This window comes from Cucurbita pepo, unplaced genomic scaffold (genome assembly GCF_002806865.2).
Source record: "Cucurbita pepo subsp. pepo cultivar mu-cu-16 unplaced genomic scaffold, ASM280686v2 Cp4.1_scaffold000126, whole genome shotgun sequence".
NCBI lineage: Eukaryota > Viridiplantae > Streptophyta > Magnoliopsida > Cucurbitales > Cucurbitaceae > Cucurbita > Cucurbita pepo.
The window spans coordinates 95,511-110,033 of record NW_019646435.1 but is presented as its reverse complement, the minus strand read 5'-3'; the positions used below and the strand labels follow the sequence as shown (position 1 = coordinate 110,033).

The 14,523-nt window shown below is 38.1% G+C and overlaps 2 protein-coding genes across 9 annotated transcripts in view; one reads left to right on the top strand and one right to left on the bottom strand.

Moving 5' to 3' along the window:
* The first annotated feature begins 405 nt into the window (after positions 1-405).
* LOC111783900 (beta-galactosidase 7-like) lies at positions 406-9,462 on the top strand. The gene is made up of 10 exons (XM_023664711.1): positions 406-504; positions 5,347-5,505; positions 5,582-5,775; positions 5,869-5,972; positions 6,045-6,157; positions 6,243-6,461; positions 6,547-6,758; positions 6,853-7,129; positions 7,206-7,305; positions 9,284-9,462. The coding sequence occupies exons 1-10, from the start codon at positions 406-408 to the stop codon at positions 9,460-9,462; spliced, it is 1,656 nt and encodes a 551-aa protein (XP_023520479.1).
* Positions 9,463-9,464: 2 nt separating this feature from the next.
* The window catches only part of LOC111783901 (sterol 3-beta-glucosyltransferase UGT80A2-like), a 20,186-nt gene continuing 15,127 nt past the window's right edge, over positions 9,465-14,523 (bottom strand). For 6 of the 8 annotated variants that reach the window (XM_023664712.1, XM_023664717.1, XM_023664718.1 and 3 more), the window contains 9 exons: positions 14,365-14,428; positions 13,393-13,450; positions 13,129-13,306; positions 11,498-11,628; positions 11,269-11,371; positions 11,066-11,142; positions 10,590-10,637; positions 10,348-10,497; positions 9,465-9,768 (listed from right to left, as the gene is read on the bottom strand). In XM_023664712.1, coding sequence (XP_023520480.1) covers positions 9,607-9,768; positions 10,348-10,497; positions 10,590-10,637; positions 11,066-11,142; positions 11,269-11,371; positions 11,498-11,628; positions 13,129-13,306; positions 13,393-13,450; positions 14,365-14,428 — 971 coding nt within the window. In that variant the 3' untranslated portion in view covers positions 9,465-9,606. The other 2 variants (XR_002813441.1, XM_023664713.1) reach the window with 2 other exon arrangements.

Sequence of the window (14,523 nt, the reverse complement as noted above, 5' to 3'; positions counted from 1 at the left end):
GTGAGGCAAAAGGAGTTTGAACTACAAAAGGTTAGTATTTAAACTCATTAAGTTTTAATACTTATGAACATGCTAGTCATTTACAATAATTGATGTTCTAAAAGTGCCTAAGATCCAAATTGCTTCCGCATGTGTTACATTAACACCATCACCTATAACTAGTTTTTCTTTTGCAAGTTCTTATATTTTGTTCCTTCTATAGTACCATGGTGGAACGAACTTTGGTAGAACCTCGGGAGGTCCTTATATCACCACATCTTATGATTACAATGCACCTCTCGATGAATATGGTACATTCTCGACTTGTTTAGATTCTGATTTCGATCGTGATTTGAATACGATATCTGGTATATTGAGTTTAGTGATGCTGAGTTGTGGTTAATTAGGGAATACGGCCCAGCCAAAATGGGGACTTTGAAGCAACTTCATGATCTTGTGAAGTCTATGGAGGAAGTTTTGACCTATGGTGATGTCAATCACACTGAATACGGTCATTTGACAACGGTAAGTGAGGATTTCTCCCTCTATTTGAGGTGGGTTCCCGTAGGTTAAATGGACATACGGGATAGGGAAGCTTTCCCACTCCCTTTTCCATTCTCAATTTAATCAGGGATTTCTCCCTCCATTCGAGGTGGGTTCCCGTAACGAAAATGTTAGGATCGATACCAGTTGTTAGGATCGCACAACAACGCACACGCTCGATCTAGATGAACACAAAGAGAAGGATAGAGAGAAGTTGCAAGGAGAACTCTGGCTAAAAGGATTTTTTATTGATGACTTCAGGCATGTACAACAAGAGAGTACAGAGAATAGAAAAGTACATTTAAGAGCTTTACTGGACGGGATATATATATGGTTCAGTCTACTAAATATAGCTTTACCAGATTTAACCATCTACTATATATAGCTATGTACCATATATAGCTTTACCGGATATAGCCATTGACCAAGCTATAAATACAGGGAGCAGACTCCATAACTCAACAATTCTCCCACTTGGAGACTGATCCTACACCATACCAATTAGGGCTTTGCATAGCTTTAATTTTCCAACATCAACACATTTTGTCAACATGTCTGCTGGATTCTTTGCACCCTCTATCTTCTCCAAACACATATCGCCTTCTTCCACTAACCTGCGAGTGAAATGGTACCGTCTTCTAATGTGTTTTGTTCTTGAATGATAGACTGGGTTTTTCACCAACTGTATGGCACTCTGACTATCTGTATAAAGGATCTTCTTGCACTGCTTCCGGCCTAATTCTTCTAGATAGTCTGTCATCCATATCATCTCCTTTCCAGCTTCAGCTATGGCCACGTACTCAGCTTCAGTAGATGAAAGAGCAACGCATTTCTGAAGCTTAGACATCCAACTCACTGCTGTTCCATCTATAGTGTAGATATACCCAGATGTGCTCTTGCTGGAGTCTACATCTCCACTCAGATCAGCATCCACAAAACCTTGCAGAACTACTTTGCCATTGCCATAACAAAGTGTAGTATTGGATGTACCTCTCAGATATCTTAGAAGCCACTTCACAGCTTCCCAATGTTCCTTCCCTGGATTTGCCATGTACTTGCTAACAACTCCCACTGCATGTGTTATGTCAGGTCTAGTGCAGACCATAGCATACATCAAACTCCCAACTGCAGAAGCGTACGGAACTGATGCCATGTGCTCACGTTCCTCAACTGTCTTGGGAGATTGCCCCTTTGACAATTTAATATGATTTGCCAAGGGGGTAGTCCTGGGTTTAGCGTTATTCATCTTGAATTTGGACAACACCTTCTCAATGTACTGCTCTTGGGATAGATTTAATGTGCCAGCAGATCTATCTCGAGAAATCCTCATCCCAAGGATCTGCTTCGCTGCACCTAAATCTTTCATCTCAAATACTGAAGACAAGCTTGCCTTCAGGTGGTTTATCTCCCTCATACTTGATCCAGCAATTAGTATATCATCCACATACAGGAGTAGAAACACATAAGAATCAGTGTATTTCTTGAGGTAGCAACACTGATCCTTTTCACTTCTGTGGAAACCACTCTTGCTCATGAAGGAGTCAAACTTCTTGTACCATTGTCTCGGTGCTTGTTTCAGTCCATACAAGCTCTTATTGAGCTTACACACCATGTGCTCCTTGCTTGGAGCTGCAAATCCTTCGGGTTGTTGCATATAGATCTCCTCGTCTAGATCTCCATGTAAAAATGCCGTTTTTACATCCATTTGCTCAAGGTGCAAATTCTCCGATGCAACAATACTCAGTAGAATTCGGATAGTAGTTAATTTCACAACTGGAGAAAAGATCTCAGCATAATCAATGCCTTTTCTTTGTGAATATCCTTTAACTACTAACCGAGCCTTAAACCTCCTTCTGCCATCTGGTTCAACCTTGATTTTGAACACCCATTTGTTCAACAGAGCTCTCTTTCCTGTAGGCAACTCAGTCAGCACCCACGTATTATTCCTTTCAAGTGAGCTCATCTCATCATCCATGGCTTGCTCCCACTTAGTTGAATCTTCCACTTGTAGGGCCTCATCAAAGGACTCTGGTTCTCCTTCGTCAGTCAGCAACAGATAGTGTAATGAGGTTGAATATCTGTCTGGTGCTCTGGTAGTTCTGGATGATCTTCTCAACACCTGTTCAGGTGCAACTTGCTCCACGTCTGGTTCTTCAGCAATAGGATCAGCCACGTCTGGTTCTTCAGCAATAGGATCAGGAGTTTCTTGAGCTTCTGTTGTACCATCACTGTGTGAATTTTCTTGCCACTCAAATTCAACTCCCACTTGCTTCGTAGTCTCAGAGTTTATCTTCTCTCTGTCCTTGTACATGACATTTTCATCAAAGGTCACATCACAGTGTCTTAGGATCTTCATATTTTTCTCATCCCAAAACCTATACCCGAACATGTCAGAGCCATAGCCTATGAAGTAGCATTTCACAGCCTTAGCATCAAGCTTATCTCTCTTCTCTGGATCAACATGAACATATGCAGTACAGCCAAAGGTTCTCAAGTGAGAGTACTTGAGTTCTTTTCCTGTCCATACTTCTTCGGGCAATTTGAACTTCAAGGGTACTGACGGCCCTCTATTAATCAAATATGCTGCTGTGTTCACAGCATCAGCCCAGAATGCCTTTGGCAATCCAGAATGAATCCTCATGCTTCTTGCTCGCTCATTCAAGGTTCTGTTCATCCTTTCTGCAATACCATTTTGTCTTGCCTTACCGGGAATTGTTCTTATTAATCTAATTCCCTCAGCTGCACAAAATGTTATAAACTCTGATTTGTTGTACTCTCCTCCATTGTCAGACCTCAGGCATTTGATCTTCAAGCCGGTCTGATTTTCAACTTCAGCTTTCCACTTCTTGAAGGTGGTAAACACATCTGACTTATGTTTCAGAAAGTAAACCCATACCTTCCTGCTGAAGTCATCGATGAAGGTGACGTAGTACCTTGATCCACCAAGTGATGAAACTGGAGATGGTCCCCAGACGTCTGTATGGACCATTTCCAACCGCACTTTCTTCGGTTCTCTGGCAGCCTTTGTGAAACTAACTCGTTTCTGTTTGCCCATAACGCAGCTCTCACAAAGACCCATATCAACAGATTTTAAGCCTTCTAAAGCTCCTTTCGCAGTGAGCATCTTCATTCCTTTGACGCTCATATGTCCAAGTCTATTGTGCCATAGACTTGAATTGGAAGCACTCTCAGCAGCAGCAGTCATGTTTATACACTCTGCAGTAGTGTATAAGGTTCCAGATTTTGTGCCACGCGCAACAACCATGGCGCCCTTCACAATCTTCCAGGAACTCTTTCCAAACTCTGCTGCATAGCCTGTGCTATCCAACTGACCAATAGAGATCAGGTTCTTCTTGAGACCAGGAATGTATCTGACATCTTGTAATGTCCATTGATTTCCTGCTGGAGTTTGTATGGAGACATCTCCCTTTCCTTCAATCTCCAAGGTTTTATTGTCGGCAAGATACACCTTCCCGAAATTTCCTGATTTGAAATTTCGAAACAATTCCTTACTTGGAGACGAATGGAACGATGCACCTGAATCCAAAATCCAGGATTCAGCTGGGCTATCCACACTAAGGATTAAAACGTCCTCAGCATCTTCTGTTGTGTATATAGAATCATCATCATCTTCAGATTTATGATTCTGCTTCTTCTTTAGCTTTGTACAATCTGTCCGAAAGTGTCCTTTTCCCCCACAGCTCCAACACGTTACGTTGGGTTTGTTTGGAGATTTTCCCCGGTTCTTTGATTTTGAACGCCCATGTTTGTTTGAGCTCTTTGATTTGCTTCTTCCCCTTCGATCAACACTGAGAGCATTGCCTGATGAATCTCCAGTTTCCCGTTTGCGAATACTTTCGCTGAGAACTACATCTCGAATTTCATCAAACTTCAGTTTATCAGATCCTCGGGAACTGCTGATTGCGGCAACAACAGTATCCCATGACTCGGGTAAGGATGACATCAAAATCAACGCTTTAATTTCATCTTCGAAATTAATTTCCACCGAACCCAGTTGACTTATGATCATATTGAATTCATTTATATGATCCGCAACACGTCCACCTTCAGACATCTGTAGATTGAACAATCTACGCATCAAATACACCTTGTTCATAGCCGACGGTTTTTCATACATATTTGACAGCGCCTTCATCAGATCTGACGTTGTCTTCTCCTTGATGATGTTAAACGCCACGTTTCTGGATAGCGTCAACCGGATCATCCCTAAGGCTTGTCGATCCTTGAGCTTCCACTGTTCCGTGGTCATGGTATCCGGCTTCACCCCCAACAGAGGTTCGTGAAGATCTTTCTGGTACAGATAATCTTCAATCTGCATCTTCCAGAAACCGAAATCGGATCCATCGAACTTCTCAATTCCAATCTTTGAACTTTCCATCTTCACAGATCGTGGTGAATTTTGCCTTGCTCTGATACCAGTTGTTAGGATCGATACCAGTTGTTAGGATCGCACAACAACGCACACGCTCGATCTAGATGAACACAAAGAGAAGGATAGAGAGAAGTTGCAAGGAGAACTCTGGCTAAAAGGATTTTTTATTGATGACTTCAGGCATGTACAACAAGAGAGTACAGAGAATAGAAAAGTACATTTAAGAGCTTTACTGGACGGGATATATATATGGTTCAGTCTACTAAATATAGCTTTACCAGATTTAACCATCTACTATATATAGCTATGTACCATATATAGCTTTACCGGATATAGCCATTGACCAAGCTATAAATACAGGGAGCAGACTCCATAACTCAACAGAAAATGGACGTCTCTAACCTACCTGTCATCGACAACCTTTGTATCAGGCAACAAGTTATACCTATAAGGGGAAATCAAGTTGCTTCTTTGGAAATGCAGAAAATGATGACAGAAATATCACCTATGGGAACAAAACCTACAAAGTTCGTGGTTGGTCTGTCAGCATTCTTCCTGACTGCGAAACTGAAGTTTACAACACAGCCGAGGTCAATATCTCATTCACTGACAGACATTCAATCTCTACCATTATAATGATCTCTAATACATTCCTATGAATATCAGGTAAATACTCAAACAACAATAAGGGAGAAGGTTTCAAGCTGCGTGGGAAACTTCAAAGAGCCAATGCAATGGCAATGGAGAGACGAGAAAATAGAATTCATATCACGTGAAGGTGAAGTTAGTGATTGTGTGATGACCGCCAATCACCTTCTTGACAAAAAGGTTCTCACAAATGATTCCAGTGATTACTTGTGGTACATCACTAGGTAAAAAAATTTCGTTTATCCTTTCCCTAATCCCTCTTAATTAATCTTAAATCATACTGATTAGACTAATCCTACCTTCAGCTTCCATCTTACTGGATCTGATCCACTTTTTGGCAAGGATGTAAAACTACGTGTTAAGACCAGTGGCCACATACTTCATGCATTCTTGAACGGGAGATATATTGGTAAACTCACTACTCTTAAATCATTTATGTTCATCAAATGACATGACAACGTGCTTCATAATTCAATTCCAGGCTCACAACATGCTCAAAAGGACAAATATAGTTTCGTATTTGAGAAGAAAATCGATGATCTACTGTATGGATTCAACCAAATTTCTCTACTAAGTGCCACAGTTGGATTGCCGGTAAGTACATGAAAATTAAGTCAAATTTGTAAACTACCCTTCTCAAACTCTTCAATGCGTACCTGAGAATTTGAATTGATGACAGAATTATGGGGCACACTTTGAGAATACTGATGTAGGAGTTCATGGCCCGGTTGAATTGATTGCTGATGGAGAAACAATAAGAGATTTGTCCAGCAATGAGTGGTATTACAAGGTTGGTTTGGATGGTGAAAAGTCTGAGTTTTTCAATCCCAATTGTGAATTAAGGGAACCCTGGAACTATGGCAATCTTCCATTGAATCAAAGTTTCGTTTGGTATAAGGTACTGAATCGTTTCTAGTTTTGAAGTGTTCTTGTTGTTAGTATAATGAGATGTTAGTGAACTTATGATTGGTTTTTATGTATAGACCAATTTCCAAACTCCCTTCGGAAGTGAAGCAGTGATAGTGGATTTGATGGGCATGGGGAAGGGCCATGCTTGGGTTAATGGACTAAGCATCGGAAGGTATTGGCCAAGTTATCTTTCGAGTGAGAATGGCTGCTCTTCAAACTGTGACTTTCGTGGGGCTTACTCTGATGGCAAGTGTGCCACTAACTGTGGAAAGCCTACTCAAAGATGGTATGTTCTTGAGGAGTCCTTGGATTTTGAACTCTCTTTTCGACAACTTACAACTTTTAGCTCAAATGAAAGTGTTATTTTTTTGAACTTTTAGGTACCATATCCCAAGATCTTACCTGAATTATGGGGAAGAGAACACACTGATTTTATTCGAAGAGTTTGGTGGGTCGCCATTGGATATAGATATCCAAACAACGAGGGTGAAAAAGGTATGTGCAATGCCTTATGCAGGAAGCACGTTGGAGCTATCGTGCCATGATCGAACCATCTATGATATCAATTTTGTGAGCTTTGGGAACCCCGATGGCACTTGTGACAATTTCCAAAAGGGTTCTTGCGAGTCCTCCACTGCCTTATCAGTCATCGAGAAGGTATAATTCGTTTTTGTTAAATGGATGACACTCCGGGTTTTGGGTTTTTTCTGATGAATTTTGATTGAAATTGCAGGCATGTCTTGGACAAAGGGAATGCTCGATTGAAGTTTCAGAAAACAATCTTGGATCAACTGGTTGCAAGCAAAGTAATCGGCTTGCCGTTCAAGTTGCTTGTTAGAACATTCTTTAGGTCTTTAGGTTTTTAGATTTGATACAACTTTCATAGGAAAATTACTTAGAACATTCTTGTTTTTGTAGGTTTTTAGGTTTTTAGATTTGATACTAACTTACCAGTTGTTTTGGGTTTAAAATTTACATTGTTCAAAGGTATTATAATTCATTCCTTCCATCACTTTTCTTTTCTTCCCTCTCTTCTTCCCTAATGCCCGGCAAATTCATTCGGTTTAAATGTAATGATTTAGTCTGAACGATTACATAATGATATGATTTAGTCTGAATTAAAAAATGGTAACCAATGATATGATTTAGTATAGTCTGAATTAAAAATGGTTACATAATGATATGATTTAGTATAGTCTGAATTAAAAATGGTTACATAATGATATGATTTAGTATAGTCTGAATTAAAAATGGTTACATAATGATATGATTTAGTATAGTCTGAATTAAAAATGGTTACATAATGATATGATTTAGTATAGTCTGAATTAAAAATGGTTACATAATGATATGATTTAGTATAGTCTGAATTAAAAATGGTTACATAATGATATGATTTAGTATAGTCTGAATTAAAAATGGTTACATAATGATATGATTTAGTATAGTCTGAATTAAAAATGGTTACATAATGATATGATTTAGTCGGAACTAAAAAATGGTTACTAGCAAACTTATATTTCAACGTGTCTCACACAAACATTCTCCACCTGATCTGATTATTAGAATCTCGAAAGTCGTAACTAACTTTCCACTTCCTCTACCTCTTGAAGAACTAAACTCGTGCCTAGAACACCACCTGATCTGATTATTAGAATCTCGAAAGTCGTAACTAACTTTCTGCTTCCTCTACCTCTTGAAGAAACTCGTGCCTAGAACAGACTAGGCGAAATTAGCGTCACCGTAGCAAATGGATAGGTGAAGCAAATGGAAAACTCGTCACCGTATCAAATGGATAGGTGAAGCAAATAGAAGCTGGACAAGTAAGGTGACCATATCTTTTGATGAAAAGGTATTCGTATAAAATGAATAGGTGAAGGGAAGCTGGACAAGTAAGGTGACCATATCTTTTGATGAAAAGGTATTCGAGTTATTTTATTTTATTATTATCTAAATTTTACAAAATTATTTTATTTTATTATTATCTAAATTTTACATTAAATTTTAAGGTAGATTTCTGTGATTGAACTTCCAAATTTTTTAATTTGAATCTAACTAAATTACGAGATATTCATCTAAATTCATTAAAAAAAAATGGTCTAAAATGGGTTAAAGAAAGCAAATCCAAAATGTTATATATACCAAAGAAACCAATTACAAGACATTGTCAATTGAAATTTTTCAAACAATAATCCAAACCAAGCATGAAGTTCATTTCCTTCTCAAGCGTTTTCCTTGTGGTCCTCCTTTTCACTAGTAAACATCTTTTTCTTTAAGAGCGGTTTGATTTAAGAGAGGAACAAAGCATTTTTTACAAAAATGTGGAAACCTCTTCCTAACCCTAATGGAAGCGTTTTAAAACCGAGGAGAATCTTAGAAAGGTAAACCCAAAGAGATCAGTGGACTTGGGCTGTTATAAATGGTATCAATGTCCTTATATGGGTGTGGAAACCTGATGCATTTTAAAACCTCGAGGGGAAACCCAAAAGAGAAAACCCTTATCGGTGAGCTTGAGCTATTACAAATGGTATCAAAGCCAAACATCAGGCAACGTAACAACGAGAACATTGGGCTTCCAATAGGGGTGGATTGTGAGATCCCACATAGTTGGAGAGGGGAACTAAACATTCCTTATAATGGTGTAAAAACCTCTCCGTAACAGACTCGTTTTAAAGTTTTAAAACTGTTTCACAAACTACCCCATATATTCATATCTTAAACATTGATGAATCATCATATAATGATGAAGAAAACAAGAAGATTTAAGAAACTTATGGGTTATTTTGGTATTGGGGATTGAAGTTGGTGCAGGGGAAAGGATAATGAGAAGCGTTGATGGGCACCGCGCGGTGTTGCATGGCGGAGGGTGCAAAGATGCGGAGTGCGACAGTGGCTGCAAAGCTGAGTTCAATGAGAAGGCTATTGGACTTTGCTTTTTCATAAGAGCACCAAGCGATACCTGTGCCTGTATCTTTCCTTGTACACCTTGATCTTATCAACTTCCTATGTCATTCAACACAGACCTCAAGTACAAAGTATATTAGAAAATTGTACGGTCGATACATCGATGAAGCTAGAACTGAAATAATAACAAAAAAAGAAATATATTGTATTCATCAACTGGAGCAAAAGGATCAAGACATATGGAGAAGGCGTCTAACAGAAAAGCCACGTTTAGTATTTGAGACAATCAGAGATCTACTTTGATGAAAATGTTTGTGGAAAGCCTTCACTGCACCTTCTACGCCATCTTCGCTTCCTATGGCCTTCGACAGTTCCACAGCCCTCTGTTTTACCTGTGCAATCAGCCCATCCCAGAAAAATAAACAATAAGTGCTTAAAACTGTTCTACTTCTTCTATCAAGTCATAGGTTCAAATTCAAGTAAGATGATGAAAAAGAGCTCGTGTTTCGACTCTTTCTTCCGAGCAATATGCAAATTTTCACATATTTATGATATCGAGAGCTTGGTTTTTACCTTTCTATCAGTTGCAACATGAAGAACATGCCTTAGCTTATGAGTCAAATCAAGAAATCAGTGCGCTATACTATTTATTAACAAAGGCTTAGGTGTGCTATACTATTTATTAACAAAGGCTTAGGTTTCTATGGGACCAGATGAACATGAGGGACTCCTTTCAAAGATATGGGCACTGATCGATTCGAATTCTAAAGGCTCTTGTCGGGAAGAATTTCATCGAACATAGAATAGAATAGCCTGATAGAGTATAGAGTCTAAGGGGACTCTAAGTGTTTGATGGGCAAGTCTCAATAGTCTCAATTAGTCTCAATTACAAGGACCAAAATGATAACTTTGTATTAACTCAAATATTAATTTTAGAAGTCACCAAAAGTTGACAGAAGTAGCTAAAATACCTTGGGTTCAAGCATAAAGTTTATGGCATCAATCAAATTTTCAAGCGAAAACTCAGCTATTGGGATAGGCGGGGGACCGAGTCCCCTTGCATGCACACGGTCTCCCCAAAATTGCTGATCACCGAAGATCGGCACAATTGTTGTTGGACACTGAAAAAAACAAAAACAGGAACAAGGCTGAGATCCGTCATTATGCATAACAACAGTGTCAAAAAAGATAAAGAGGAATGGTGAGACTGTACAGCAGCTTTGAGACCAGCTGCAGTTGTTCCAGCACCCCCATGGTGTACCTGAATCATTTTTAGAGACCACAATCACCAAGTATAACATGAAAAATGTTTAAGTTTATATTGTTCAACATTCCATTATTTGCAACGAGCTGAGCTTTGACCGAGTAAAATGAATGTAGCCGATGAAAGAATGTACCAGAAACAACTGACGCACAAAGAGTCCCAACACTAACCAATCTAGAAGAATAAGACTAAACTGATAATTATGAAAAGCTTGATGAACAGATATCCATAAAGATACATTAAACCTAGCAACCTGACCACCTCTCAACCCTCTAAACAATCATGCTATTCCTCTCAAGACAAAGGCAACAACCATGCCAAGTTGTAATTTAGGAACTTGAGACAAGCCCAAGATGTTGCGATGGACAAAAAAACTTTGTGCCACAAAGTTGCAAAAAATTAAAGATAGCACTTAAAAACTTTACCACAGCCATGCATCTCGGAAATAGCCAATCGTGAGGACAGTTATCCAGCACGTACACGAACTCTTTTGGCTCTGCCACTAGATATACAGAACCATATGCCTTCCATCAGTCAAGCATTGGAAGCCACGAAACATATATATCTTTTTTTCTATTTCATAAATGAACCGGCAAAAAGAGAAAAAGGATAGAAATATTAAACTAACAGTTTCCAAGACCACCCCAGCCTTTATTGATTATTCCTCTCCTTCCTGTAATGTTCAGAGCTTCAACTATGATCTGTGTCATTTCTTGTGGTTGTTCAACAGGCTGCATCAAACTCAAAATTGAAAAAATAGATGGATTATTTCATCCTTTCATAATTGTTTATAGCGTAACTGAAACTTAAAACATTTAAAATACTAGAAGATCAAAAAGGTTGAAAATAGAACTCACAAGGCTGCCAAATCCAATATAAATGGGCTTTTCACCAGCTTCTAACCATTCCACAAGGGAACTTGGCGGTTGATAATTTGAAGCAAGGTCAAGGAAACAAAATCCAACTACATCAATTTTAGGCCCCCAATCTGAAACAATGAGAAAAGGCTTTCATTAAAACAAGGAGTACGAGTGGGATCATCGAGTACCACATGAAGTAACAGAATTCCCAAAGAACAGGAAATGATAGCAGCAAGAATTTATAAACAACAAATCCTGGGAAAAGGAGGAAATAAGGATGGATGTCATACTGTCAATTCACTACTCAACCCAAAAATTTAAGTTAATGAATTGTGGTAAATTTAATTTTACATCAATACTTTAATACTCCAATTCATTTGTTGAAAATTTGTACGAAGTTCAACAACTGGAAATCAATATTATTGGGGAGAAAATGAAGATTTGAACACAAGTCCTCGAGATAAAATACCATATTAATTTAGATGGAATAAAGTAAACAAAGGAGGATAGTGACAAAAGAACTTGCTAAAGCTAATGCAGCTCCCAGAAGTATTAAGCTGCAATTATGTTCCTTAAAATTTTAGTAGTCCATACTTAAGCCTTGGAAGGGGTGTGGCAGGACCCAAGTGCTTCTTAAACAAGTAATAGCCAGACTTCGGATAAAACAACTATAAAAAGAAAAAAGAAAAAAAGAAAAAAAAAAAAGAAAAAAAAAAAAAGAAAACCTACAAATATCTGAAATAAATAAGAAATGAGGAAAAAGGAGCGGAGGCTGATGAATAATCTGGAAAAGGAGTAGCTCTTTCTTGGATACGAGAATCCCCTTCTCAAAGGATTTGAAAGGCTTTCGATTCTGAAAACATACACAAGGGGTAACAAGAAAAATGAATCAGACAGCTAGTTAGCTTGTGCGCATAGAATACATGGGAGAGGGATGTGAATAGGAAGGGTGGGCTATCATATTGGTGGAGTCGAAGAAATAAAAGGAAAGGTTTGGGGCTGCAGAAAGATGAAGAACTGAAAGAAATGAAGGTTGCATTGCGAAGATCACCTTCCAAGGATTCCACAATAATTCAACGGGCGAAATTAAGAGGGTATTTGGTATTGAATCTGAATTTGATTTTATGATTTACAAGAAGTGAGGTACACTCTCCCTCTCACTCCATCTCTATCAACTCTGGTTCTGCATGTGTAGTCTTCAAAAATTTACCCACTGACTTGTTCTTTATCTCTCTATTCCCACAACTGTAGTGATTCAAACCATTCATGCTTAATTCTGCCATGATGTACCTACTGGGAGTCTTTAGATAAAGCAAAAATTTCAAACTTCCAATCTAAATTTAAGTACATTTAGAAAATCTGGAACTTTAATGTTCAAGATACTCCAGCAGAGATTAATAAGAAAATTTTGTTGGCCTTCATAACTATACTTTAGATTTTAGTTTGCTTGATTGGGGTCATTCTTGTAGTTTGCCTCCTTTTGTGGGCTCTTTTTTTGTATGCCTAGTGTATTCTTTCATATTCTCAATGAAATAGAATCTTTTTTGGGGAGGAAACATTACTAAAAATAATATTATCTTTCAATTATGCTATAGCCATCTTACAAATATCAACAGAAGTGATTTTACCTTTGGGCTTTGGAATAAGGTGAGGACTCCATATATAACCATAAGGCACCTCCGGAAGACTGCTGTACTGTCCAGTAAGATAGGATATTCGTCTCAGTTTCAACTTCTTCCTCCTGAAGCTATTTATAATGTCACGAATTCCGAGCCAAATTAGAGTATCAACTACGTTATACGACAACTGCCAAAAGAGAAAATATTTACATGTATTAAAAAAAGAAAGAAAAACAAAAGTCCAACAAGTGAGAACCATCCGGAGTAAATCACCCTATTTCCCATATGATGCTTGACGTTGGCTAGAGGATGAGGAAAATCACTGGTGGGCCTGAAAAAATGGTGCTGATGGTTACTGCATAATCCAATGGAACAATTGTGCTTTTCAAATTACGTGTATTAATTAATCATAGATCATAACTTTGATCTCTGGCATAACATCATCATGCAGATGAAAAAACACCAATACTTCTTTGATATTAATTTTAAAGGGGGAGGATAGGAGGACATTCCAGGGATGGCACAGTAATTCAGCTTTTGTTATAATCCTCAATAACACTGTAACAACAAAAACTCTTGAATTGATTGACCGTCTAGTCTTTACTAGAATAATTCATCCATTAAAAAAGGAATTTAAACTTTAGAATCATGTGGAACATTTTCTTTTAAGTTATTTTTTAAATTTCATATCTCCAATTCATAACCTTTCTGGATTGTCGGGGATACAAAATTTAAAACAACATGGCTGACTTATCAGTTTTCTAAGAACCAAGAGTGAAAGCAAGGGGAGCTTTAAGATTTTCCACTATATTGGAAAGGATTAGATGTGGACCCAACTAATCTCATTTAAGATCAACATGGATTTAATGAAAATTCTTGAGGAAGGACCCACCACCTTTGTTTCTTGAATAAGAACCATAATTGGGCTATGTTGTTGCAGCACTTTCTGTAAGCTAATTCTTTTTTAATAATACCCAAAAAACAAATTTTATATTGATGCAAACTCCACAAATGAGTGAAATCAGACCCAAACAAAAAGTAATAGGGCCAGAAAAGGAACCCAAAAAGGAATCAGAAAATTGAAGATCAACTAATTAGACACCAAAATTGAAAGTTAATGATTTGTTCAATGCTGTTAAAGTTTAGGGACCTATAAACACAATCCAAAAAGTTTAGTAACTACGCTTGTAATTTAGAATAATACTATTTGAGAATTATGTACAGCTGGATCAATACAAGACTTACGTCCATGGCATTGTGAAAAAGACATGAAGTGGTAATCTCAACGCCTCAGCAACTTGAGTATGACCTGAACAGTTAGTGAAGCAATTTAAGTTCAGTACATGATATTCAAGCGAGTAGAAAAAAACTGCTAGCCAATCAGAAAAAGGGGGGGGGGGGGGG